General features: G+C 40.7%; 1 protein-coding gene across 4 annotated transcripts; it reads left to right on the top strand.

Moving 5' to 3' along the window:
• Window positions 1-1,695: 1,695 nt before the first annotated feature.
• On the top strand, window positions 1,696-23,950 carry ASRGL1 (asparaginase and isoaspartyl peptidase 1). Of its 4 annotated transcripts, none has more exons than XM_042821854.1 (7): window positions 1,696-1,741; window positions 2,720-2,952; window positions 7,179-7,321; window positions 10,964-11,118; window positions 18,364-18,482; window positions 20,366-20,476; window positions 23,029-23,950. In XM_042821854.1, exons 2-7 carry the CDS (start codon window positions 2,766-2,768, stop codon window positions 23,262-23,264), a joined length of 951 nt encoding a protein of 316 aa, XP_042677788.1. In that variant the 5' UTR covers window positions 1,696-1,741; window positions 2,720-2,765; the 3' UTR covers window positions 23,265-23,950. The 4 variants fall into 4 exon arrangements, with proteins under 4 accessions (XP_042677788.1, XP_042677779.1, XP_042677807.1 ...); XM_042821845.1 differs by lacking the exon at window positions 1,696-1,741 and adding an exon at window positions 1,751-1,842; XM_042821873.1 differs by lacking the exon at window positions 1,696-1,741 and adding an exon at window positions 1,875-2,236.
• The last annotated feature ends 1,320 nt before the right edge of the window (window positions 23,951-25,270 follow it).

Raw genomic sequence — 25,270 nt, 5'->3', positions numbered from 1 at the left:
GCTACCACTGGAAGCAAGGTGAATAAAGATTTACTCTCAAATAATTCACACCCTAAATTTAAATTCCTCTTAGTTGATCCTATCAGTGACATTGTCCAGGATGACAGAATCACAGAATTGCAGGAGTTGGAAGGGACCTCGAGAGATCAAGTCCAATCCCCTTGCTAAAACAGGTACCCTACAGAAAGTCACAGGTAGGCATCCAGATGGGTCTTGAATATAGAAGGAGACTCCACAACCTCTCTGGGCAACCTGTTCCTGTGCTCTGACATGCTTACCATAAAGAAGTTCTGCATGAAACTTTCCATGTTCAAGTTTTAGGCCATTGTTCCTTGTCCTATTTCTACACATCACCAAGAAGAACCCGGCCTCATCCATTTGCCTCCTACCTCCTTGTAGATATTTATAAATATTTATCAGAACCCCTCTCAGCCTTCTCTTCCCCAGGCTGAACAGGCCCACATTACTCAGCCTTTCCTCATATGGGAGATGCTCCAGGCCCTTTATCATCTTTGTGGCCCACTGCTGGACTCCTAGGAGATCCCTGTCTTTTTTTGAACTGGGAAGCCCAGAACTGGACATAAAATTAATCTTCAGTGGACTGACTGCATGTTGCCGTAAGTCCTTGCAATTCTGCACTGCCAGCTCAACTAAGCTCAGCTCACAAGTCCAAGGCAGGCTGCATTCACCACTCTCCTGCAGCTTGGAGCAACAAAAGGAGAAAGAGGGAGTGAAGAGACGTGGAAGTGAACAGTGAAGAGAAACAGTGGAGCAAGAGGGCTGGATGCTGGGAGAGGTTGCACAAATTCTGTGAAATTCTTTTTTTTTTTTTTTTTTTACCATTAGGTAAGGAACTTTGGAAATTATTATTTTCAATTAGATTTTTTCACTGTATTTTTGAAGATTTTTTTCCTTTCCAGAGACTTTCTGTTTAGTAGCTCTTCTTACACCAAGTAACGATGCGTTCCCCCAGCAGTGCAGTAATAACAGCACACTTCTCTCTTACCTTTGTTATCTTTTGGAATCTACACAGACACACACCATCCAGCGTCACTCGGCCAGTCCCCACCTGACGCCTCACCTCCTCACGCCTGGATGCACTTCCCAGGCCCATGCCCCGCACACCTCACTGCATTTACGCAGTCGGAGCACTGGAAGTCCCAGCTCGCTGGAAGGAGAGCAGAAGGAAGGGCGGACGGCACGTATTGTATTGACGGGTTTGGCTTTGGGGAAGAGTCATTTTTCTCGTTTAACACTAGGGGAAACCAAGCGGTGGTGAGCGACGAGGAAATTAAAGGTGGTGCAACATCTGATAGGAAAGGGTACATCATCGAGAAGAAATGAGGGCGCTTATCGCCGCATCGCCGAACGAAGCCGCCCCGGCACCACGCCGGGAGCCGTCACTGCGGCAGCGGCGGCACACGGGGAAGGAAACCGCGCTGCTGGGCACCGCTCCCGGCTTTTGTGGGGCTGTCACCTCCGCTTGCCTTCGGGCAGGCATTTCTGCCCGCACGCCACACGGGCTGAGGCAGGGACGGCCTATTTCTACCATCCGTAATACACAGGGCTGCAGGCACGCCAGCTGACCGAGCTCAGAACCACATCGGTTTCCCCAGCGTAACCGCAGCCGCGCTCTGTCAGCACACCCTCCTCGAGCGGCCGCGGTGCCGCCCCTCCGAGGCAGGGCCGGGCGGGGCGGCGGCCATCTTAGCTGCGGGCATCCCCCGGGGCGCCATGTCTGGTGAGGGAACCGCCGGCCGTGCGGTCCGGTTCCGCGCCGCACTCAGCTGCCGTGGAGTCGGGAGGCCGCAGCGGGGTCCGGCTCCGCTCTCCGTAGGGCTGGTGAGGCTGGCTTAGTGCCGGCAGGGACTCGGAACGCGGAGGGCGGACCCTGAGGGCTCGGTTCTGCCGCTGCGGACAGGCTATGCTGGGTTCCTCCTTCCAGGGCAGCGAGAACGTGACAGTGGGGGAAAGAAAAGGGCAGCTGTCCGTTGAAATAAAAGCTCGGGCGGCCTCCAGGAGAACGGCCTCGCGTACGGCAGCCCGGTGAAAATCGAGACGTTTCTGCCCCGGGCAGTGCAGGCTGGGCCTGCAGCGTTGGTGCAGTGCCTGCTGCCCTCACTGGGCTTCATCCTCTGGCATCAGTGGGAGACGAGGTTCCTCCTCATCCTCAGATGTGTGGCAGTGCTGGTTTGCTCACAGGAGGCAGTGAACAGTGAAGGCGGTTAACTGCCAGGTTTTGATGCCTTGTTTTTCTGAACAAAGTACAACGATTTTAAGAGGTCGGAGGTTTGAAATCCACACAGCGTGGTTAAGCTGCTGACGCGGGGCTGGGCTTTATCTGTGCTTCTGCGGGTGTACTCAAGTAGTGAGGTTACTCATCTAACAGTTTGCAGGACTGAGACTTGAGTGCTCGTTTCTACGTAACCAGTAAGGTAATACCAAAGGCAGGCAGGGTCTGTGGTGAGATGGCACAGTTCTGCTGAGCGGGCCCTGCAGAGGTCAGCACGCCCCACGCCCTGCTGTCAGCTGGCTGCAGGCTGTTCAGGTTCCTCAGTGCCTGGCACAGGGGGAACTTGCTGTTGGAGCTCCTTAGAGGGAGTGTTCGGCTTCTTGAAAGGTGAACTCATGGGAGTCAAACAGCCTATCTGCTCATTCATCTGCAGGGCTGTCTCCCTTGGAAGGGAACAAATACTAAACACAGTTCTTTCCAAAACAGGCTAATTAAGAACAACCTGTTGGCACAGCTGGAGGAATTTGACAGGATGAGGCCTGTCATTGTGGTACACGGTGGAGCTGGCCGGATCTTCAAAGAACGAGAAGAGGGATGCCGTGCTGGTGTCGTCAGAGCAGCGCTGCAGGGTTATGGTGTCCTGAAACAAGGAGGCAGCGCCTTAGATGCAGTTGAGGAGGCGGTACGGTCAATGGAAGATGACCCTCATTTTAATGCAGGTAATTCTTAAAGAATTCAATATCTGTATAATCATTAAGTATGTTCAGTGCTTGATTCTGATTACTGTGAAAATACCAGCTCGTATTTGCCTTGAATTATGCATGTTGTAGTGAAGTAACTATTAGTGTCACAAAATATGAATTATTTGTTTATTCATGTAATTAAAAAAGCATGTTATGTACCATTGTTTCTTCTGAGCACACTTAGGCAGTCAGGTTAGTCTTTGTTGTTTCTCAGCATTCTGTACCTACTGATTCATTCTTGTTCTCCAGTCCTACTGTTACGTAAATCTTCCCTGTCCCCATGCTGAGTTTTTAGTTTTAAGACATGGACTCCTTAATGGAGTGCATGTTCAGTTAATATTCATATTAAAAGTCACTTGTACGGAGCTTGTGGCAATGTTTAAGCCTTAATTCTTTACCTCTTGTTAAAGGAAGATTTTGGGATATTGTATATGTTTTAGTTAATGCTTGCAATTAGTGCCGCCTTAAATAATATTATAAAAATAATACAACTAATGATGTGAGTCGTTTAAGGTTTAGAACTGAATTTCCTAGCAATTAATGTCAATTAATGTTAATGATAGTTAATATCCAATATTTTTCTCCTATTTGTATAACTTCAAGTTTACTATTTGGACGCATTTCAGTGAAAATTCTTCACTGTTTCCAGCAAGGTATGTCAGGAATGAACATGGAAAAGAAGACTGTCAGAGTTCAGTGTCTCAGATAGCATACTTGATTCTTGTGTGGATGCTTAATGTGCACAGATTCACTTTTTCTTTCTCACCTTGCAATTGAGAATGATTGAAAGATTTTTTTTCCATATGAAAGTTTTGAGTGATTCATTGCGGACTTGGATTGAATTTCCTGCTTTTTACAGGTTTAAATGAGATATGTGTACCATGAGGCAGTTGCATAATTAATATGAAGCTGGTGTTCCCTCATTAACTTTTTCTTCACTTGCTGTCTAAATCAGTCAACCTTTAGGACTGTGTTTTGCTCAGGTCAGTAAATCTGTAACTGTTTGACCTTTGGTGCTTTCTATAATTCTGGATTCTATCTCTAAACAAACCTCTGACCAAATAGCTTACATTTGCTATTTCAAAGTCATCAGCTTCCTATATTGCAGGAAAAAAATCCTAATTCTCAAGGAGCATCATTTTCAGGCCAATAGTAGTTGTCCAATGTCAATGTGGAAGCAACTTCAGTGTAAATTTAAGCCAAAAGATTGTTTACATCTCTTAATCATTCCATGTAAACAATTTCATACTTTCTTGGTTTCTTATATGCTAATTTTGATGGTTCTGTAAATCAAAATTATGTAAACGGAAAATGTATTTTAATTGAATGGGATTCTCTGGTGAAAGCTTGCTTTATAGCAGTCTATTTAGGCTTATTTATTTAAATGATAAGCAGCAGTGTGTGTCATTTTGGCACATGTTTTGGTAAGTGGGATCACAATGGCAGTATTAATGCAAGCTATTTTCACCCTTAGTTTGCAATCTTATCGCTAATACTGATATTCTGAGCTTGGGAAGTGGATAACATGAAGTGAACTGATATGGGACAGAATACGTATTTGTATCAGAGGAGGTTCAGGTTGGACATAAGGAAGAACTTCTTCTCTCAGAGAGTGGTCAGGCACTGGAATGGCTGCCCAGGGAGGTGGTGGAGTCGCCGTCCCTGGCAGTGTTCAAGAGGCATCTGGATGACGTGCTGCGTGATATGGTTTAGTGCTAGTGGTGGCAATGGTGATGAGGAGACGGTTGGACTGGATGGTCTTATAGGTCGTTTCCAACCTTGTGATTCTATGATTCTATGTTTCTCTTATCTCAGAGCATCCCCATAGCTCTTCATATGGAGAAGTTTCCACAGACTCGTGCCTTACACGCATTTCTTGTTTCCAGAGTTGCAGAAAGGAAGTTTGGGCTGCAGTGGAAAGTTACCGTCTTTCCCCAGGGAGAGCATTGCGGCCTCCCTCTCAGCATACAGCCACTTAAAGGAGCATGCGCTGCTCCACGTTCAAAGTGATTGCACCATTTGAGGACAGGCTCTTAGACCCCACCATAGCCAATGCCTGCTAGGAAGTTGTAACTTTTCATTTTCTTCACGAATGTGCAGAACATGTTTGTGGCAGACCTTCTCATGGTCTGACAGCGTATACTTATTGAAATATATATTAAACTAATGTTTTGTCTAACGATGTTTACTTATACTTGTTCTAACAATATTTATCTGTTGTTTATAGTAGATGAAATTAAGAATTTTTAGCAAAATTTGCTTGAACTGAGCTTGAGCCTTGAGCTCTTGTTCACGTCTGACTATGCTGATCTAAGTCCTTAACCACTTATATATACATCCAGCTGTGTTAGTGCTCATTAGATACAGCTGCTCTCAGAGTGAGCTGACAGCTATGTGAAGAGGGCCCTGATTGGAGTGGCTTTTTAAAACTCGTGGTATTTATCTCTGTAAAATAAACGATTGTTTTGTTGTAATATTTTCCTAGAAAACACAGACATTGCTGAACAGTAACAATAAATATGGAGAGGAATAAGCTTAATAATCAAGTTGTGTCCTCCAGTTTTCTGCAGAGGAACAGTTAGGAAATCTTTAGAGATCTCCAACAGACATAGGAGATATCTAATGAGGTGATGCAGGAGGCTGGTAGAGCATCCCTTGGGGGCCGTCGTTCTTCTGATTACTGCTGTTTGAGAAAGGTACACCTTGTTCTAGAGGGAATTTTGTGAGCGTGTATGTGAGAAGAGCCTACCTTGACAAAGGAAACTAGAACATGGCAAGGCTTACCTAAGAAATAAAAGAGGGCCTATTTCATACATCAAAATAAGGGAAATTCTGGAAGAATGATTTTAGCACAGATGTCTGAAAGGAGGAATGTGTAAGCTCTCCACACATCAGTGTGGCATAGAAATAACCTATTCTGAATGATGTGGCACTGAGCTCAGAAATAGCTTATATGGTTGGAGGGGGGCAAAAAGTAACTGTTTGGGGTGGAGTATAGGCAGGTATGTCTGTTAGGTGGAGTTCTGAAGACACAGAATGTTGTTGCCTCCTGTAAGTGAGGTTTTAACGTTATACACATATATTCAGGGCAGAAGTGCATAGGTGTAGTTGCCTTATGTCGGCAGTTACCAACAGTAGTTTCTGACCTGCCCTAGTGTCAGTTTAACAGGAAAAGCAAACAACAAAACCTGTTTTAGTTCTGTACAACGTTTGAGTATTTCTACCTGAGCTACTCTATAGTTCTACCATGAATTTTTAAATTTCTTTCTAAATTCAGTCTTACCCAGCCTAGTTAGCTTGCACACATGTTGACTTAAAAACTTAGCGTTCCCCTGGGAAGAGTTACTTACGTTATTTAAAAAAAACAAACAAACAACCAAACAACAAAACACAGCACCTATTTGCATTGTCTCATCTTGTATCATCAATTTTCAATTAGGTTAATGTCAGCGTTGATGATTGCTGAAGAGAATAACTACCCAGCATTTCATTTCTATCTTTATTCTAAATTCCTCCATCTACTGTTATTTGATAAACTGTTATTTGAAGACTGGGTTATTTCAAGGTTTTGGTGCAGTAGTGAATGAGCACTTCTGTTGTGCTGTGTCAATTTTGACAGCTTCTTGGAATGCTCTTTGGCGTTATTTCTTTGATGGGACTGAACACTACACAATATTGTTGGGTGTCCTACAGTTGGAAGAACTGTAAAAGTGAAATAGATATTTTTACGTGTGTGTGATGTGATCTGAGGGATAAAGAATCTTGTTTATGATTGCCATTTTAGCTTTCATAGCTGGTATATAATTTTGGATGGAATTGCATAAATGGCATTCTGTATACCATCTTATGACCAATTCACGACTGTATGAGTTTCAAGTGCGTTTTTCATCAAATAAAAATAAAACTTTTTTCTTTTTTTTTCTTTTTTTTTTTTTTTTTTTTAAGTAGCCATTACACCCTGTCAGATTTCTGTCTACAGTTGGATTTTGCAGTTATACTCAGCAACGTTTCTGCTGTTTTGTTTGTAGTCAGGGGGTGGGTCCTTCCAGTAAGTCAGACATATAATTGGAAAACAGAAAGTTTGCTTGATGAGATCCATAAATTGAATCAGCTGCTGGTTAGCTCTTAATGACTTAACTCTTCTTCCCTTACTCCTCCTCTTTTTAATTTAATTTTTTTTGTTGTTGTTCTTTGGTCTTTAGGCTGTGGTTCTGTTCTTAATGAAGAAGGTGAAGTAGAAATGGATGCAATTATCATGGATGGAAAAAATCTGGCCTCTGGAGCAGTATCTGCAGTTAAATGTATAGCAAACCCAATAAAACTAGCTCGACTTGTCATGGAAAAGGTATGCTGAATCTGTACTTGAATATGAAATGTTTTTTCCTTAGTATTTCATCTGGTGTGTTGAAACACCTCGTTGATGTTGTCTGTGAATCCTCCCCTAAACTATGAAAGAATGAGAAATAGAAGGCAGCACTTAGAGTCTCTGATTGTGACTATGAGGAACTTTTATTTTTAACATTTTTGGGTTGTTTGGGTTTTTTTGAATGCTATTATTGAAAGATAGCACTCTGAGGAAATGAGTTCTGTTACGTAGTTGGAAGGCTGGGGTAGAATGTCTTTTAGTAACTTGAGGGGGAAAAGTTATATCTGTTTTCTGTAGATCACTTCTTATAATGACAGTTAAAAGCCACTGATGGTGTCTCCTCTATGACAAAACCTCATTTAAGATAAAGTTACAACAATATTTTTTGGACAACAAAACAAATGCATCCCAGCCACCTCCAACAAAAAACAAAACCAAAAATCTGCCCTCTGTCTCTTGTGTGCTGTAAGGTCTCTTGTCATTGAGTGGTGCTTCAGCTCTTCAAAAACGTTGAAGCTAAATTTAGTAGTACATAAGAAATTCAACTGCATAAGGCCATGTGTAATGGTTTGGCGCTAATACCACAAAATGAGAAGTACTTCCATTTTGTGGTGCAGTGTATTTCTGTTTGCCCAGCTGCAATAAATTCTATGTGGATGACAACATTCAAATATAGATGTTAACCTAAATTGCTTGATATATCTTGAGGTGAGCTTCTGCTGTTTTTTCTGGCAGACATTACAAACTGGAATACAAACCAGCTAATGTTACTCTTCTGTTCATCTTAGGAAGGAGTTTGGGGACGCTAACCCAGGCTATTTCACGGTGCTTTTCGGAGTCTATTTTATTTGTTGTATTTTACTGTAAATAATTAAAAATATTTTGAACTCAGTGATCCCTGGGTGATAAGTCTGGTGTTTCCTTGGTCCTAAGGATTTTAGGATGCTTGTTTCCCAATGATGTTAAGAGACATTACTGCCCCAAGGAGAACACGAAGTTCTCCAAAACAAGTAACAAATGGAAGAGTTCAGCACCTGCTTGTAACTTTGTGTTTCTATTCCTATTCTGAAACAATATGGGCTCCATCTGGTGGTCAGAGTAGCTCCTTAGGCTGCTGTTGTGCATGTTTATCTTGTACATTATCGCGTTCTTAGTGGGCTCCAATTTGCTCAAATTCATGGTACAGGAGAAGGGAAAGTACCAGAATAATTTGTGTCTTACTGTACTACTGAGCACATCAGTCTCTAGAGATGGAAGGCTTAGTACATTAACAAATTAATCAAATGGATACTTGAGAAAGCAGTTAAAATCCCATAAAATTATTCCTGTTTGTAGTGAACAGCAGTGGAATGATGCTTTGAAATGACTTGTTTTTCTTAATGGGGTGTGTAATCCCCCTCAGCTCCTGTGCTTCATGAGATGGCTGTCATGTGAACGTTGCAGCGCTGATTCACTGGTACCCATAAACTGTTGGTGCATACTTTCCCTTATATCGTCCTCATCCAGCTCTTGAAACGAGAGGAAAATTTAACCTACCCCATAGACTTCTCAAGGCAAAAGGTGGAAACTTCTGCTGTGCTTTTTGCACTGCTGGGCTTCTTAAATAAAGAGCTGATCTGAGTTCCAGGCCAGCAACTGAAAGTTGGGGATTTTCTTTCCGCTTCTGATAAGATGAACTAAACAGAAATTTTCCAACATTTGTTGTTTGCTATTAAGAACTCTAAAAACTATTATTTATTTTATTTTTTTCTTTTTGGATTACTCTGTTTTAAGTGTATCCCAGAAAAATGAGGCACCTAAGAAAGTTAACAAATACATTTGTGAAACTAGAAGGAGAATGAGACAGGAAAATCTGTTCTTTTGGTTGCTTGGCAGTGCTCTATGAGCTCTTTTGATGGACAGAATATATTAAATTCTCCCTAGGACACTTTATTTTCAGCAAGGACTGCAAAAAGCTATATAGGAGCTTATTCCTCTGTGTACAAATATCTATTGCTTGTTTGCAGCTCTTGAAGGTGGTATGTTATCAAAGTCTGCACATGGGATGCTCCTTTAAGAATTTTTTTAAGGAATTGCTTTATTTTTTATGTAATAAAACCTTATTTTCTAAAACAAAAAATACTAGAAAAGCAATGGAATTGCATTCTTGAAGAAAGCAAGTGATGGAGGGGGCTATCTTCTCATGAAAGTAAAGTCAAAAGAAAAGTTGAATGGAATTTTCTATAAACATAATTGGAATTATTGAATCATGGGCTTTGGTGGTTTAGTTCCAGAGGCAGAGGGGGGGCAGCGTTGCGCAGAGAAGTTCCCTTCTAAGTTGAGAACACTTCAGCTTTGTTACAAATAGATAGGGTCTTCCATTGTCAGGTAACAGCACTTGCCTAAGGCCATTCTCCGCTCTTTGGAATGTGGAGCACACTTCCTTGTGACTGTTCCTCTTGTTCTTTTGAGTGGTACTGTCATCAACTGAAGTAATTTCTTAAATATGAGAGAGATTTGATGTTAGGGCCACCACCTGGTGAATGGCCAGTCAGGAACGTTTTTAATGTGACATGGCACTTCCTGCTTGTGTAAGCATTTGGAAGGATTAGTGCAGAGATACAGCAGGCTGAAGCAGACTTGAGTATCTGTGGTTTGGGAAGAATTTGAGCTCAAATCCTTCACTCTATTCAGTGCTTTGGCTTCCTCGTGGTAATGATTGCTTATCATTGCTTTACAAATCAGAAAAAGTTGATGTTCTGCAGCATCTTAAAGTCTGAAGCTTTGAGACTGTTTTGACTGTGTCAGTGCAGTGTGTCACAGAAATAAATACCAGATTTGGGAATCCTCACTGCAGGCTGAGAAGCAGAGCCAGCGGGTGCCCTGCAGGGCTCTGCAGGCCTGCTGTCTGCAGCATCTCCTGAATTTGCTTTTGGACCTTAGCCTGGTCCCCATGTTGCTGCATGGATGTACAAGCTTGCCTAAAGGTAGCAGTGTTCTGCTGTGAGTCCTGTATTGTCAGGCCATTGCTCCTGCCTTCCTAGGCTCTGCTGAGCAATGAACACCGTGATCCAAAAAGTTGATGGATTATTTTGGACACAGGTTCCAAACAAAAAAAAAAAACAAATTAGATGCTGGAGATCCTGCTAAAGCATAAGGATTAATGAAACAAACTGAACTGGTAAGTTTATAAAAAAATAGGAATTAAGCAAGCCATGCAGACTTGGAAGTGTGGATTTGACCAAGGTTGTTGACTTAAAATCTGGTTTAAGTACTTTGCTAAATAGAGGAATAAATATAGAGATTCTGCACATGCAAATGTTGTTTGAAGAGAGCAAACAATTTTTATCAAATCTATTAGAATGATATTCAGTTCCTAAATAGGAAATTCTGGGTCTGTGAGAATGGCAGGTTGTTGAAAGAAGTATTAAAAGCAAAGTGGTTTAGCTTTTGTTAAGAACCACTTGACTGTATTGCATTAAAAATTTTCTGGATGTAGGCACAGAAAACCAGGAAGTTTAAAAATGAAACAAAATTTGGAATGTTCTTTACATCCATCCTTCTAAAAAATAGTGACTATAGGGAGCAGTTTGTATAAGGAAAAACAGGAGGTGTCAGTAATTTTTTGCCTGTCTTCTGCAGACAAAGCACATGCTGCTAACTGACCATGGCGCCCGCCTCTTTGCTCAGGCCATGGGTGTTCCTGAGATTCCAGGGGAGAAACTCATAACTGAGAGGTCTCGGGAGAGATGGAAGAAGAACCTTGAGCCAGATTCCAACCCTGTGGAGTTCCAGAAGTAGGTTTTTGTAACTTTTTTTTTTTTTTTTTTTTTAATTCAGGTAGTTTACTTGGTGCAATCAGTTCACACACCCCCTGCCACTCTCCTTCCAAAAAGACCCCCCCAAAAAAACTAAAAGAAGAAAAATCCCAAAGCTTGAAGGCCTGTTGTCAGCCTTGATAATATTTCAGTTCTGAGTGAACTGTGGTTTGCCATAATCTTCCCAATATGTCCTCAAAACACTAACAAGCAAAAAACACCCTCAAAATCCAGCTTCTAGTGAATTTGCTGAAGTTTAAGTGAGTAAGTAAGTTTTCCAAAGAAGAACTGTGAGTTAGGAACTCTCCAGTCCACTGTTTAAAATTACGAAGTCCATGTGAAAAATAAAATTATAAAGCTGGTCTTAAGCAGGTGATCCGACTTGTTTTTAAACTGGTCTAGGTAGTTAAACTGTGTCATATTTTGATCAAGTGTGCCAAGTGCTGATTGTGACTATTGGTTACTGTAGATAGAAGGAGAAAATGACCAGGAGGTTCATTGTAGTGGTGGGTGTGAGAAGAGATGCTGTTGGATGATATTACACGCCAGCAAAATGAAAGTCACCTGAAAAATAAGCAGGCTTCACATAACAAACCAGAGAGGAAGACAAGGTGGATGAGAAAAGAATGAAAATCATGAGGTGTCAAATATCTTTTATGCCCATGAGGTAGGCATGAATACTGAATTGTTTTGAGTTTGCATTTGTATGGCAACAGTTGCTGCATAGGAAAATACTGTATTACATACTGCTGCTAGTCTGCTGTGTGAAGTAGTAGTACTAAGTGAAGCAGAGCTGAAGAATTTGTAGATCAGAGAAAAGGAAGAAGCTTCTTCTGTGGGCATGTTAACTAAAATCAATGAAGTTAGGCCATAATGTATATAAGCTATACGTTACTTACATTAAGTTGCTGGAAGGAAAAACAAAGTCTTGATACAAGTGTAAATACAGTCTTGTAAACGAAGTGAGGTGTCCGTTGTCGTTCATCTTGTCTCCCCTGGAAGTTTCAGGTTTTTTTAATCTGTGTGGTATGCAGGGGCTGTGTGGTGTTACAGCTCATTGCCAGGAATTCTGAGAATGGTGTAGCTGCCAGTGTCCCCTGGCCTCCTGAAGAAGAGAGCTGGAAGCATGGCATCTGAGTCTCTGATCATTCTTTATAATTACTTTGCCCCTTTTTTTTCTTATAGTTAACAGTGTTAGGCATCTTTAATTTCAGCTTTCTCTTATTCTGGAGTACCCAATACTTGAAGATTTGTATATTTCTGACAAGTTTGAGACTTCTTGTCTTGGCCACACTGTGCTTTTCCTGACAAGCGCTGCCCACTAACATAGGCAGAAGTTCACAAAGCTGAAGAGAGGTCTCTTTATGCCAACCTGTTTGTTCCTGTGCTGTGTGTGGAATGTTCTTTTTTCTCATTATGTCTATAGTGATTATGCAGAAACTTGCCTGAAGCAAATGGGCAGAGGTGAAGTACTACTGGTCGGAGGCAACCTAACACCAGCTAATACTGGGAATGTGAAGGTTGGCTTGTACTTAACCTTTAGTCAGGTTCTCAGAGTTTATTGGCTCTTTTAGAAGCCTTAGACGTTCAGAGCTTTCCAAGCAAGGAGCTTGGACGAAGAGAGAGCTTTCTCTTTTGCTATTTAGAAGCCTGCATTCATTTACATTCAGAAATTATGATTCTGTTGCATGTACATTCAGCTATCTTGTGCCCCTTCTACTAATAATAAAATGTAGAGGTTTTTTGTGTTTGTTTGTTTGTTTTTTTTATCTTCTGTCTCTCAGACCAGAGATTCTGACCATATGCTTTCTAGAGTTGCTGAAGATTCCCTGAGAATTCCAGCACTGCTCACACTGCAGCCTGACCTGGGCCTGGGGTACAGCGAGGGCACTGTGTACTGCTGGCATATAATATGGCACTATGCTTGATTTGCTAGGAAATTGTCTCAGTTCTCAAATACTGCAATTTGAAAAGACACTGTACGCAGAAACGTGCTGCCAAATTCATTGCATACCAAGGAATCTTAGAACACCCTGCTATAAGCAGGGACACATCCCTCTAGACTGGGTTGCTCAAAGCCCCATCCAGCCTGGCAATGAATGCTTCCAGGGAGGGGGCATCCACAGCCTCTCTGGGCAACCTGTTCCAGTGTCTCACCACCCACATAGTAAAGATTCTTCCTATTATCTAGTATAAATCTGCCCTCTTCCAGTTTAAGGCCATTTCCCCTCGTCCTGTCACTACATGCCCTTATAGAATTTTCCTCCCCAGCTTTCCTGTAGCAGCCTTCCAGTGCCTGAAAGGGCCCTATAAGATCCCCCTGAAGCCTTCTCCTCTCCAGGCTGTAGAGCTCCAGCTCTTTCAGCCTGTCCCCATCAGGGAGATGATCCAGCCCCCTGAGCATTGAATGCTTCATAAGGACAAAACAGTGGAACTGAAGAAAGTCTGTCACCTCAACAAAATATATTTTTTAAAAAGTTAAAACTCAGTTGGACTCTGTTACAAAAGCTAGTTAAGAGATAGCAAATTTCATAATAAAAAAAATAAGAACTGTTTCCTGATGGTGACTTTAAGTGATGAATGGAAAGCATGACAGATATAACATGTTCTGATTTAAAAAAAAAAAAAAAAAAAAAAAAATAAGTTAATTTTTTTGGGTGATTGAGCTAGATAGCCAGGTGAAATGAAGGAACAGGAATGTATATCAAAAAGAAATTTGGAGAGTAATGCTGTTAATTTCAAATTTCATACTTTGGCAATAGGTGAAAGTACTGATGCTACAGATATGGCTCTACTTGCCATTTTCATTAGAGGTGATGATAACTGATGTAAAGTCACTGACAAAAATGGCTTCTTTGGTGCCATTGAAAGACACAACTAAATCTCTTTATTTGTGTGAAGCAGTAAAAAAGAAAAAAACATTGAAGGGATTTTATTTAACCTTTATCAACGTATCTGATGTAGCTACTGATGGTGCCCTGATGATGATTGGTTAAAAAAGGAAAAAGAAGAGGGGTGAGAAAATTCTATAGGAGATGATGCCATTACCACTGATAAATCAGATTTGATGTAATTTGACTATGTTGGGCAGCAAGAAAATGCTTGTGGGTAAGCTTTAAAAATAGTGTCATGTAAACAGTCATCAAAGTTGTGAATTTCCTAAAGTCCAAGGAATTGAATCATCACCAATGCTAGGAGTTCCTTAGAAGTGTGCATGCTGATCGTGGGGTCATCATTTACTTTTCTGAAGGAAGGTGGCTACGTTGGGGTAAAATGTTAAAAATGACTTCATGATTTGCAAAGTGGGATTGAGTCCTTTATAGAATTGAAAGGAAAACTTGTGCTGGAACCTGAACACTAAAATTAATATTTAGCATTTCTGATTCCTGCATTTTGAAACATCAGCTATATGCAGTCCTGTGAACATTGAAAGATATGCAGCTTTCTTTGCCTTCCATTTTGATTTTAAGATTTCAAGATTTCAAAAAAAAATCAATTTTTTAAAATGTATTTGCAACTCTGTTTTCAGTTGAAGTAAATACATTACTTGCAAATTTTCACATGGATTGTATGGAGTTGTAACCAGACATTCAGCTCGAAGAAAAATTTGGTCACATCTATTCATCAGGAAGATCTCTTATCATAGAAAAATATCCCTTGTTTCACAGCCGTGCCTTATACATACTGCCAAAAAACAATGATGTGAATACTTGTGAATGGTTATTACCAAGGATGGAGCATGGGAAGAGTAATATTTCATCAAAGATCTGACAAACAGCTCTAGAATTCACTAGATTTGCCGTTCTAGAAAGAACGGCAGCTACTGCCATCAAACCAGACTGATGCATCAGTTTCCCAAAAACAAGGTCAGACATCCCACTGGTTTTTTGTTGCTCTTTTTTATTATGTTAAAAAAAAAAATAAACCTCCATAAAAAAATAAGGTTTGCGATTAAAATTCATTAAATTTGTTGTATATTTTATATGTGGCCCAAGGCAATTCCTGTTTGCTCAATGCAGCCTACACAAGCCAAAGGGTTGGACAGCCCTGCTCTAGTGTGTAGCACAGGTACTTGTGGAGTTATTCCTACAGACATTAACATTAGACCTATGACTATAATACAGTGTTTCTACTTAGACAGTTTTGTCTGCCTTGTTAGTGTTTCTGAGTCAGTGGACTATGCAACGAGTTGTTGCATATCTGCCTTCTGAAGATGAACAAAGAAAACATGACACTGAAGTACTCAAAAGTTTAAAAGAACAGTAATTAGAGTCTAGTTTTGTATTTGCTCCACAACAGCTAATATGTTTTGGGCACGCTCACTTTATCATTTATTGGTGCTCCTGTACAAAGTAGATACCTGCTGCATGTGTAATCTTTGTACTTGCAGTATTCTCATGGCAGCCCAGAAAGCCAGCTGTACGCCGAGCTGCACCAGAAGAAACATGGGCAGCAGGTCGAGGGAAGTGATCTTGCCCCTCTATTCTGTGCTGGTGAGGCCTCACTTGGAGTACTGCATCCAGGCATGGGCTCCTCAGAACAGACATGGACCTCCTGCCATACTTCCAGAGGAGGGCCACAGAACTGATCCAAGGGATGGAATACCTATACAGGGACAGGCTGAGAGAGTTGGGGCTGTTCAGTCTGCAGAAGGGAAGGCTCCAAGGAGACCTGATAGCAGCCTTTCAGTATCTAAACGGGGGCTGTTGCTAAGAAGGGGACAGGCTCTTTAGCAGAATCTGTTGTGATAAGACATGGGGAAATGGTTTCAAACTAAAAGTGGGGAGAATTAGATTGGATATAAGGAAATTTTTTATTGGAACAGGTTGCCTAGAGAAGTGGTAGATGCCCCATCCCTGACATTCATGGTTGGGCTGGATGGGGTTCTGAGCAATGTGATGTAGCTGTACATGTCCCTGTTCTTTTCAGGGGACTTGGAGTATTATTTTTTTTTCTTTTTTATATATATATATATATATATAAGATATATATATAAAATCTTGGAGTATTATTATATATATATATATATAAAATAAACCCTATTTAAGAGTCTATTCCAACTCAGACAGTTCTGTGATTCTAAATACATACCTTGGAAGATGTAGATCTGAACATGCGTTTCTTAATTTCTCAGGAGGATCTAACTTTAGTTAGTTGAAAGGCACTGTATGTCTAAGCAAGGGAGTACTGAATCTCCTAATATTCTCTTTAGCAAACTATTTGTAACAGATGGATGGGTGGGAAGCCCATCTGCACCAGCATACCAGTTTGAGATTAGGTTCGTCTCCACATAAATGTCAGAGCAGTCTGTAAGTCCTCTGAGTCATCAGTCAACTTTGAATTGCTGTGAATGTAGTGTAGGGGCTGACAGTAAGATATTTTACATAAACAGGAAGGAACTGGGAGTTGGTTCTGTGAGAAATTGACTGGATATCATAGAATCATGATAGCAAGTTGAGAAAGACTTCTAAAATCATCTAATCTAACAGTCCGCCTGCCACCAATATTACCCACTAAACCATGTTCCTAAGTACCACATCTGCACATTTCTTGATCAACTCAAGGGACAGTGACTACACCACTTGCCTGGGCAGCCTGTTCCAGTGCCCAACCATTCTTTTTGGAGAAAAAGTTTATCCTAATACTTGACCTGAACCTGACATGGCATAACTGGAGGCCATTTACTCTTGTCCTGTCAATAGTTACCTGGGAGAACAGGCTGACCTCCACCTTGCCACAACCTCCTGTCAGGTAGTTGTAGAGAACTATAAGGTCTGCCCCGAGCTTTCTCTAGACTGAACAATTCCAGCTGCCCCAGCCGCTCCCCATAAAACTTGTGCACCAGGCTCTTCACAGCTTTGTTGCCCTTCTCTGGACACTCTTCAGGGCCTTGATGTCTTTCTTGTAGTGAGAGGGCAAAAACTGAACACAGTTCTCAAGCTGTAATCTCACCAGAGCTGAGTACAGAGGGACGATCACCTCCCTGCTCCTGCTGACTGCACTGCTTATGATACAGGCCAAGGATGCCATTGGCCTTCTTGGCTACATGGGCACACTGCTGGCTCGTGCTCAGCCGTACATCAGCCAGCACCCTCACATCCTTTTCCTCTGCACAGCATTCTGGCCGGTCTGCCCCAAGCCTGTAGAAGTGCATGGGGTTGTTGTGACCAAAATGAACTTAGCTTTGATTTTGGGGGTTACGTAGAGACCCTCACCAGTGCTCAGACAACATCCAAAAATAGTTGTGCAGTTCACTGAAGGATTGGCACGAATTATTTTCCTTTGTGGAAGGACTGAGACTTTCTGGATATAGCTTTCCCAACCAAATGTGATTTCATGTACTTATGTGAATTGCCAAGATTGGACCTCAAACTGTTGCTTCTCAGTACTGTCTTGCTTCTCAGTACAGCAACTGTTATGGTAAGTTGAGTAGCCTTTTTTTCCTACCACTATGAACTTACATGTATATTTTAAGCAGCCTATTAAATACGGCTGCTGAAGAAATCAGGCAGTAGTTGAAACGTGCATTTTCTTCAGTGAATGAAGATTTTTTAAATGGTTTGCAGTTTTAACATTCTCCTGACCAAGCAATTAAACCTCAAGATTGCTTAGCTGCAAAGTACAGAGATACAAGTATGTATTAGTGATGCATTATGAACAATACTAATTGAAAGCCACATAAATAACCTTTTTTTTTTTTTTTTTTTTTTTTGGCATTCAAGCATTTCAGGGAGTAAGGAAAAGGAAAGAGGAGGAACAGGAAGGAAATGATTCAGTGCATTCTAACAATGCACTCTTTTTATGTATTTACTTGTTTACGTTCATTGTCATAAATAATTTGAGTTAACTGCTCATTAAGACAGTGGGAGATGATTCTTGTGTCTTTGAGTTGGCGCTAGGGGAAAGCTGAACGTTAGGCATGCCATAGCCAAAAAACTGCTCCAGGTCTGCTGATAGTAAATAAGTCATGGGGAGAGATCAGACTCTTTAAAAAAAAAGTTAAGAGCTATTTCATTGCACAGAAAACAAAAGTTGTGAGAATTGCTTTTTACTGGTTATTTTTGTAATGAGAAGCATGATAAAAATGGCTTTCTGATGAGCAGTATTTTTTTTGCAATAATCTTTTTTGATTTTTTCTTTAAAGCAACCTAGAAGATAAATACAGCATGCTTTGGCAGGTATGTTTTGATTCTACCTAATTTTGTGAACTGTTTTTCTTGGCAGAGACCTGGGAACAGTTGGTGCTGTTGCTGTAGACAGTGAAGGAAATGTAGCTTGTGCAACATCCACTGGAGGACTCTCTAATAAATTGGTCGGCCGTGTTGGTGACACAGCATGCATAGGTATGGGCTGTGGGGACTTGCCTCTTGTTTTTTGGAGGTATCTCATTAAAAATTTTAGTGTTTGTCACACATTCTCCTTTCTATTAGTGGAATGAAAGAAAAAGTGATGCATCTGAAACTAAGGTCTGGCATTCAAATGTAAGAAAACTGAAGCTCCTCAATACAAACCTCAGTTTGCAAATAGGGATTAGAAGTAAAGATACGGTGCTGTCATCATCATCCCACTTTTCTGTTTGGAAAGTGGGAATGGGAATTTGAATTTTTGTCCTTTTCTGAATGCTGATTTATTTTTCTGTGTGTCTTCTGTTCGTTCATTCTAATAAAACTATCAATATGAACATCTATGCTCATAGCCAAGCAAAAAGCATAGTCAATTCTGTGCTGTTTTCTTCATACTTAATGTATGTGTAATTGTAATGACTGTCAAATCAGTGAGCCAGAATTGCCAAACGATTTGCAACTTGGAGTAAATTCCTGTTCTTAGAGAGCCCAGATAAGATTGCCTCAGAGCCTAATGGATGTGGTGTAGAATCAAGGAAATATTTTAAGATCTCTCTTATCAGAATATAAAGAGACACTTGAAATCCCTTCCCCAGACTTGTTTCTCTTGTGGGACAAACTTGCCATTTGATTACTTCAGGATTATATTACTGAGTTGGGATTTGGAAAATAATTATTTTTAGTAAAGCATGTTCCAAACTCAGATAGCACTGCTGTTGGCAGCACGTGATTGTTTTACAGAACTAACTTTTTCGCACAGCCTGAGTTACTGATGTTCTGATACCCCTTGGTTTGAGTATGATTTTCAGCTTCGTTGCTTACTGCTGCCTTCTGACTGCAAATACCCTTTTCTTAGGTGGGTCATGTTCATGGCATTCATAATATGGAAAACGTTTGTGGGGAAGAAGTGAAAATGGCACCATTCAGTATACTGCTTTCAACTTCTGTTCTTACTGGAGGTCTGCAGAACTGGATACTGAAGTAACAGTTGTCCTGTTGAAGATATGAGATTATTGAAAGGGAATTTGACAGGTCAATTGTGGCAGCATTTTTCCACACGTAAATCATAATATGTTGAAAGAGACCAATCTGATCAGGAAAGTAGGAAATGGAGGAAACTTTCACAGCTCTTCTGCACCTCTTTTGCTCCCCAGCCCAACACAAGTACCTTGCTTATCCATGTAACTCTGTGGTATGCACCTCCCTGCAATTGGGAAATGTTTTTCATAGAAGATGTGTTAGAAATATGGGTGTTGAGCAAGCCAAAGCTTGGTGTAGAACAGTGTGGAATGTGCCAGTCAAACAAGGATGAGGGAAAAAAAAAAGGAGTGAGAGTTCAAACAAAAGAAATAGTCTGCTTGTGGTGAGGACTTGAGAGATTCTTCAGGGTGCTTCATGATGATTCACCAGAGCTCGGCTTTTCAAATCTCTGCTCTGATTTTGCTCTTGCAGTCAAATCCCCCACAAATTTTGGTCACTTCATCTTGTCCTCACAAGGTCTTTTGTCATTCCGTCTCTGTAATATTGTGTGATCTGGCATTTTGCATTCTACTGGATCCTGTTGGATCCAGTATTGATCCTCAGTATACTGTCCCTCACTATTCTGGAATTTTTTTTTCCCTCTTTTCCTGGCTTTTGTGGCACAATCAGCTCACTGGTCTTCTAGTTCTTGTAAATTGGCATTTGACTTCATCTAGCTGTTGCTGATGTCTGTCAGTGTTGAATTTGAGGCAGAAATGTGAAAGATGCGACTTACTGACACTTTGCTCTTGGAAGTGCACAGAACTCCTGGACCCTTAGGAAAAGTGTGTTACTATAAACATTGCAAAGCTTGTAAATTGTATTATCCAAAATACTGCTTTTCTTTTTCTCTCTCTGAAAAGGAAGCGGAGGTTATGCTGATAACTGTTCTGGTGCCACTTCAACCACAGGACATGGAGAGAGCATTATGAAAGTAGTCTTAGCCCGACTGATCCTCTATCACATGGAGCAAGGTATCTTCCAAACTTTTTGTAAGCTGAAATAGGGAGGATGGGGAATGTTGCCTAATGACAGATGGCAGCGTATGTACTGTCACCTCAGAGCAGCTGTCAAAAAAGTTGCTACTGTGGTGTATGTGGATTGATCACCTCTTTAGAAAAAACAAAGTACTGAAGTGTTAATAAGGTTAGCATTGCTCTGAGTGGAAAGAAATATTTGGGCTTCTTGATGTTAAATCATTTTTTGATGAAGGTATATTAAAATATACGATTGTTTATTTTGTACTCTATCTGAAGTTTTTTTTTTTTATAAAGCCTATTTAGTTTTAAAATAATTTTTTTGAACAAAGATAGAAAACAAAAACAACACTTTAAAGGAAACAATAGGAAAGAGTTGGAGGTACAAGAATAAGAGCTGAAATAAGAAAGCTCAGAAAATCACCTGTCTAATAAGCTGTGATGATTTTTGTTTTAACAACTCTGATTATAGCAACAGAAATATTTTTAAGACATTTTGAGTATGATTTACAATTTCATTTTGTTTTGGAAAATCTACCGAACTGACTGGGTGGGTATGTGGCAAACAGCTGACACAGTATGTCTGATGTGACTGTAATATCATCTGGCTGTGGGATGACCCTGTGAAGCTTTACCTTCATGATTTAGCCTCTCATTTAAACCCTTCATTATGTTACAGCCAGTAAACATTGCCAGACAACATACTTGCATTGCGTGCAATTGAAGAACCATTAGTATAGATACTATTTTTAGCCATAGCTCTGGGATTGTACAGTGTAGCTCACTTTGAGATCAGATGAACTGGAAATAGTTGGAAAACTTTCCGTTTACTTTTTTGTTAGGGAAGCAGTAAGTAGAAAGACATAACAGCTGAGAATATTTTTGTTACGCTTTTTGCTTTGCTGTTTGCATATAATGGGTGCACTTTTCTGCAAATCTCTTTGGTCGTGCTACAGTTTCAGTGTAAAATATAACCTACAGATTGTTTTCCAAAGCTCTGTCACATCATGGTCTCCTCTTTATATACTCTTTATATTATGTCCCTAGCCATTCAGTTTGTGAATGATTTTCAAGCTCGGGTGCAAACGAGTTTTTTCTCTAAATGTAAGTTCACTCCACTGCAAGACCTCTGCACTGATAGGTGTCTGGCTCATGATACACCAGGCAAATGCGGCTCAGATTAAAACAAAAGTACTAATAGAATAATCAGTCCACATGTGTGCATGCTTAAAATGAATACTTATTTGCGCTTATTTACCCTGTTCTACCTTCATTCATCCTGCCCAGAAATGCAACTCAGATGCCAGGTAAACTCATCAACAGTAGCTTTCCTTTAGTTTTTCCCCCACGTTTCCATGAAGATGCTGAAAAGAATCCCCCAAGTTCTTACAACTTTTTGAGTCTTTGAATGCTCTATTGAAGTTTCATGTTTAAAAACAACAATAAAGCTGTTCTGTAATTCTGTTTTGCTATTCAGTAATTTACACAGCAAATACCTTCTTTTGCAGCCAGTGTTAGAAATTTTAGTTTGCTATTTTATGAAGGAATGGCTTTGCCAGTCTCAACAACTATTGGAATCTCTGCCTTATGGCAGCAGCTGTTGTCTTGATGAAAAATCAAACAGTGAAATGCTGACCCTTTGAAGTCAGTGCCGCTGACTTGAATAGTCACAGTGTCACCCATAATGACATGGAATGGTGCTCTATCCTGTCAGTCACCAGTGCTGTGAATAATTCTGATTCTGCTGGTTTTGTTTGGTTTTAACTTGAAATTTGCAAAGAAGACATGAAGGTCATTTTTTATTCTGCATCATGAACTGCATAACATTACTGATAGTCTGTGTGTTCAGACTTGCAATGAAGAAATACTGTGCAGCTAGTAGAGGCGTGTGAGGATGATGTGCACAGTAACTTAAGAATTCACATATACCTGTTATGATGAATTAAGTGTAAGGAACAGATAGAGTCATTTTGCTGGTGCTTTCTGGTGTCCCTGTCTTCGTCTTACTTGATACTTTCAGAAGTTTCAAGAAGGATAATGCTGATCTGTTTTCAGTAAATTGTGGAGATGTGAAATAAGATGCTTTGGGCTCTGTTACGGCCGTGGACTTTGAACGCAGATGACAACTGGCATTTTTTGTTGTTTTAATAACTTTTCCCAAAGTATAAATGTAGCTAATGGCATACCTATGAGAGAAAGCTTGCAGATTGGCATTTTTCCCTCAAATGATGGCATAAAAAATGTTGTGTCTTGAACATAGAGTTGATGAGTTAGTCTGTATCAAATGCTGAAACCTGAGTATAATCTGAAGCTACTCAAACCCAGTCTTTGCAGCAGAACTGTACTGTAGAAGCTGTTTGCGACTGTCCAGTGCCTTCCTATAAAGCAGTTCAGTTCCTGAACTGGAAGTTTTTTGTCAATTTAGTTGAAGGAAGAATTAGATTTGGCTGGCTCTGATGTGGAAGCAAGAGGAGGATGTGAATCTTGAAGAGAACTTTAAAATTCTTCTCAAGGCAGATTTTGTGAAGTTATCTTGTTCCTCTTTTCAGGAATGTCACCAGAGATGGCTGCTGACACTGCATTAGAATACATGAAGACTCGAGTCGGGGGCTTGGGAGGTGTCATCGTTGTTAGCAGTTCTGGAGAGTGGGCAGCGAGGTTCTCCACCAAGCAGATGTCCTGGGCTACTGTAAAGGATGACAAACTACATTATGGGATTTACACTGGGGAGAGGCATACAAAGTCTCTTGATGAAGCACTTGCATCTGAAAGTGAGGGATTCTGAGACTGGAGAACCATTGACTATGGTCAAATGAAGATCTCCATTCTTTTTTGGAGGACAGTAACAACTGATTTAATTTTTCTCGAGAGATCTGTACTTCATTGATTGATTCACAGACATTGCTGTGCTTTGACCCAAAATGAAATCCGGACATCATGATCATGGATATATGTACAGTGCTTACTGGTGCCTTCGCACACTCAGATCTTCCAGGAGAATGTACAGTTTGAGGGCCGTAGGTTTGTGTGTTTGCATTCTTTAATCCTGCATTAAAGGGAGCCTAAATTTCAGGAATAGAAAAGCTCCTTGTCATGCCTGTTCTCAGATGCCGCTTCCCGGATGATTAAAGAGATACATTTTTACTATCTGAAAACTGAATTCTGAAAATCGCATAGCTCTCCAATGTATCTTGAGCAGTCATACCTCCATAGCAAAGTTCTTACTGTCAGTGAAAAATCATTAAACGATAGTAAAAAGTTAAGACTAATTTATCATCATGGGCAATAGGGTGTATTGTATGCTGTTTTCTGACTTAACTAGATTTTTTTTTTAAACTGTGTTATAATTTAATGGATTTTAGCAGATGCTATGATACGGGTTTCCTTTGGGGCCAGGTATGTATGTATTGCATGCCATCATACAGTGGAATGTTCTTATAACCCAAATAAACATAGCAGAAACATCTTAAATTAGATTTTAAAACTACTTCCACAAGTATCCTAACTGCAGTAGGCTGTGTTATTGAGTTGGCTTATGTAGAACAGTAAGATTGCCAAGACTGTGTAACTCGCCTTCTACTTTAATCTGTGTTTTATTGGATGTTGCATATGAGTGAATGTAGACATCGATGGCTCAAGCATAGACAGCTTGTGCAAAACAACCATGGATTTCTTGCATACCTTGCTCCTCAGGAGGTAATGTAGAAGATGGCTACTCTTGTTAACTGTTGAAACAACAGCAGTATTTAAGATGTGCTCATAGTCAGAGGAGAATAGCCATCTCAGTAAAACTTTGTTCCTGCTTTTATGTATGAGGTACCGATCTACAGGGCCAAGCTGTTCTCTGGAGCAAAGCTGTATTGTCTTCACTGCCAGAATATCAAAGCAATCCAGATTTTGTGGTCAGGACTGTACTTTGTTTAACTCACCTGTCCCTACTGCAAGATCAAATGTAGAACAGGTGGAAAATACAATCTTCCAGTGTTCTGCCAAATACCTCTTTGCAACAATATTGTTTTGATGAAAATAGTGACTTTTTAGTGGAAAAAAAGCAACTTGGATGTTTCTAGCATGGATGATGTTATGAATAGTACAGAAATCTTGTCTTATACTTGCTTTTGATCAGATTTAAGACCGATTTAAGAGACATATTTAAGAATGTGTTCCCAGTCACCCTGCTGTGGCTGGGTCGATGAGCACTTCACTCACTAGTGCAATAGGTGGGCAGCCAGCTCTGTTCTTAGTGTGCAGTCTTGAGTGGATGCAGGCCTGTTCTGGTCAGACTCCAAGTTGACCAAAACCCAAGTGATTGTTGGCATAGGAGCAGGTATAAGCTCGTATACCTGTGGAGTGGTTTGTTGATGAGGGTTTGGCAGTATGCTAACCTGGGCAGTTGGCTTTAGGTTTGCTTTGAACAAGCTCATATCTGCCCAGAAGCTACCATCAGCCACAGGAGTAGTACAGATACTATCTCAGGGCTGTCTGAGAGAACAGCAAATGGTTGCTGTGGTTAATTTGCCTCAGCTGTTCTCTGAATATAATGTAATAAATAGTTGGCACTTAACAAAGAACATTATTCTCTATACGTTCTTCTGTCACTCATCACCAAGCTAGCTGGGCACCTTCCAGCAGTGCATTAAGCACTGTGACTGCCATCTGGGCTGTATGATTTGTTCTCTTACCAGTTCCTTGGTAGTATGCTCCGTATTCCTTTGTGAAAAAGCATCTGCTTTTCAAAAAGAGGTGTGTCCTCTTGCCTTTCAGCTGTTAGGCATAGTTAGGAATGAGGAG

The sequence above is a fragment of the Centrocercus urophasianus genome, unplaced genomic scaffold (genome assembly GCF_019232065.1).
Source record: "Centrocercus urophasianus isolate 14NV4802_14NV808 unplaced genomic scaffold, USGS_Curo_1.0 seq_10, whole genome shotgun sequence".
Lineage (NCBI taxonomy): Eukaryota > Metazoa > Chordata > Aves > Galliformes > Phasianidae > Centrocercus > Centrocercus urophasianus.
This window is presented reverse-complemented; position numbering and strand designations above follow the sequence as displayed.

Coding starts and splice junctions, on each gene's coding strand:
- ASRGL1 (XM_042821854.1), top strand. CDS start 2,766: ATGAGGCCTGTCATTGTGGTACACGGTGGAGCTGGCCGGATCTTCAAA. Junction 7,322..10,963: donor CTCGACTTGTCATGGAAAAG/GTATGCTGAATC, acceptor TGTCTTCTGCAG/ACAAAGCACATGCTGCTAAC. Junction 20,477..23,028: donor CCTCTATCACATGGAGCAAG/GTATCTTCCAAA, acceptor TCCTCTTTTCAG/GAATGTCACCAGAGATGGCT.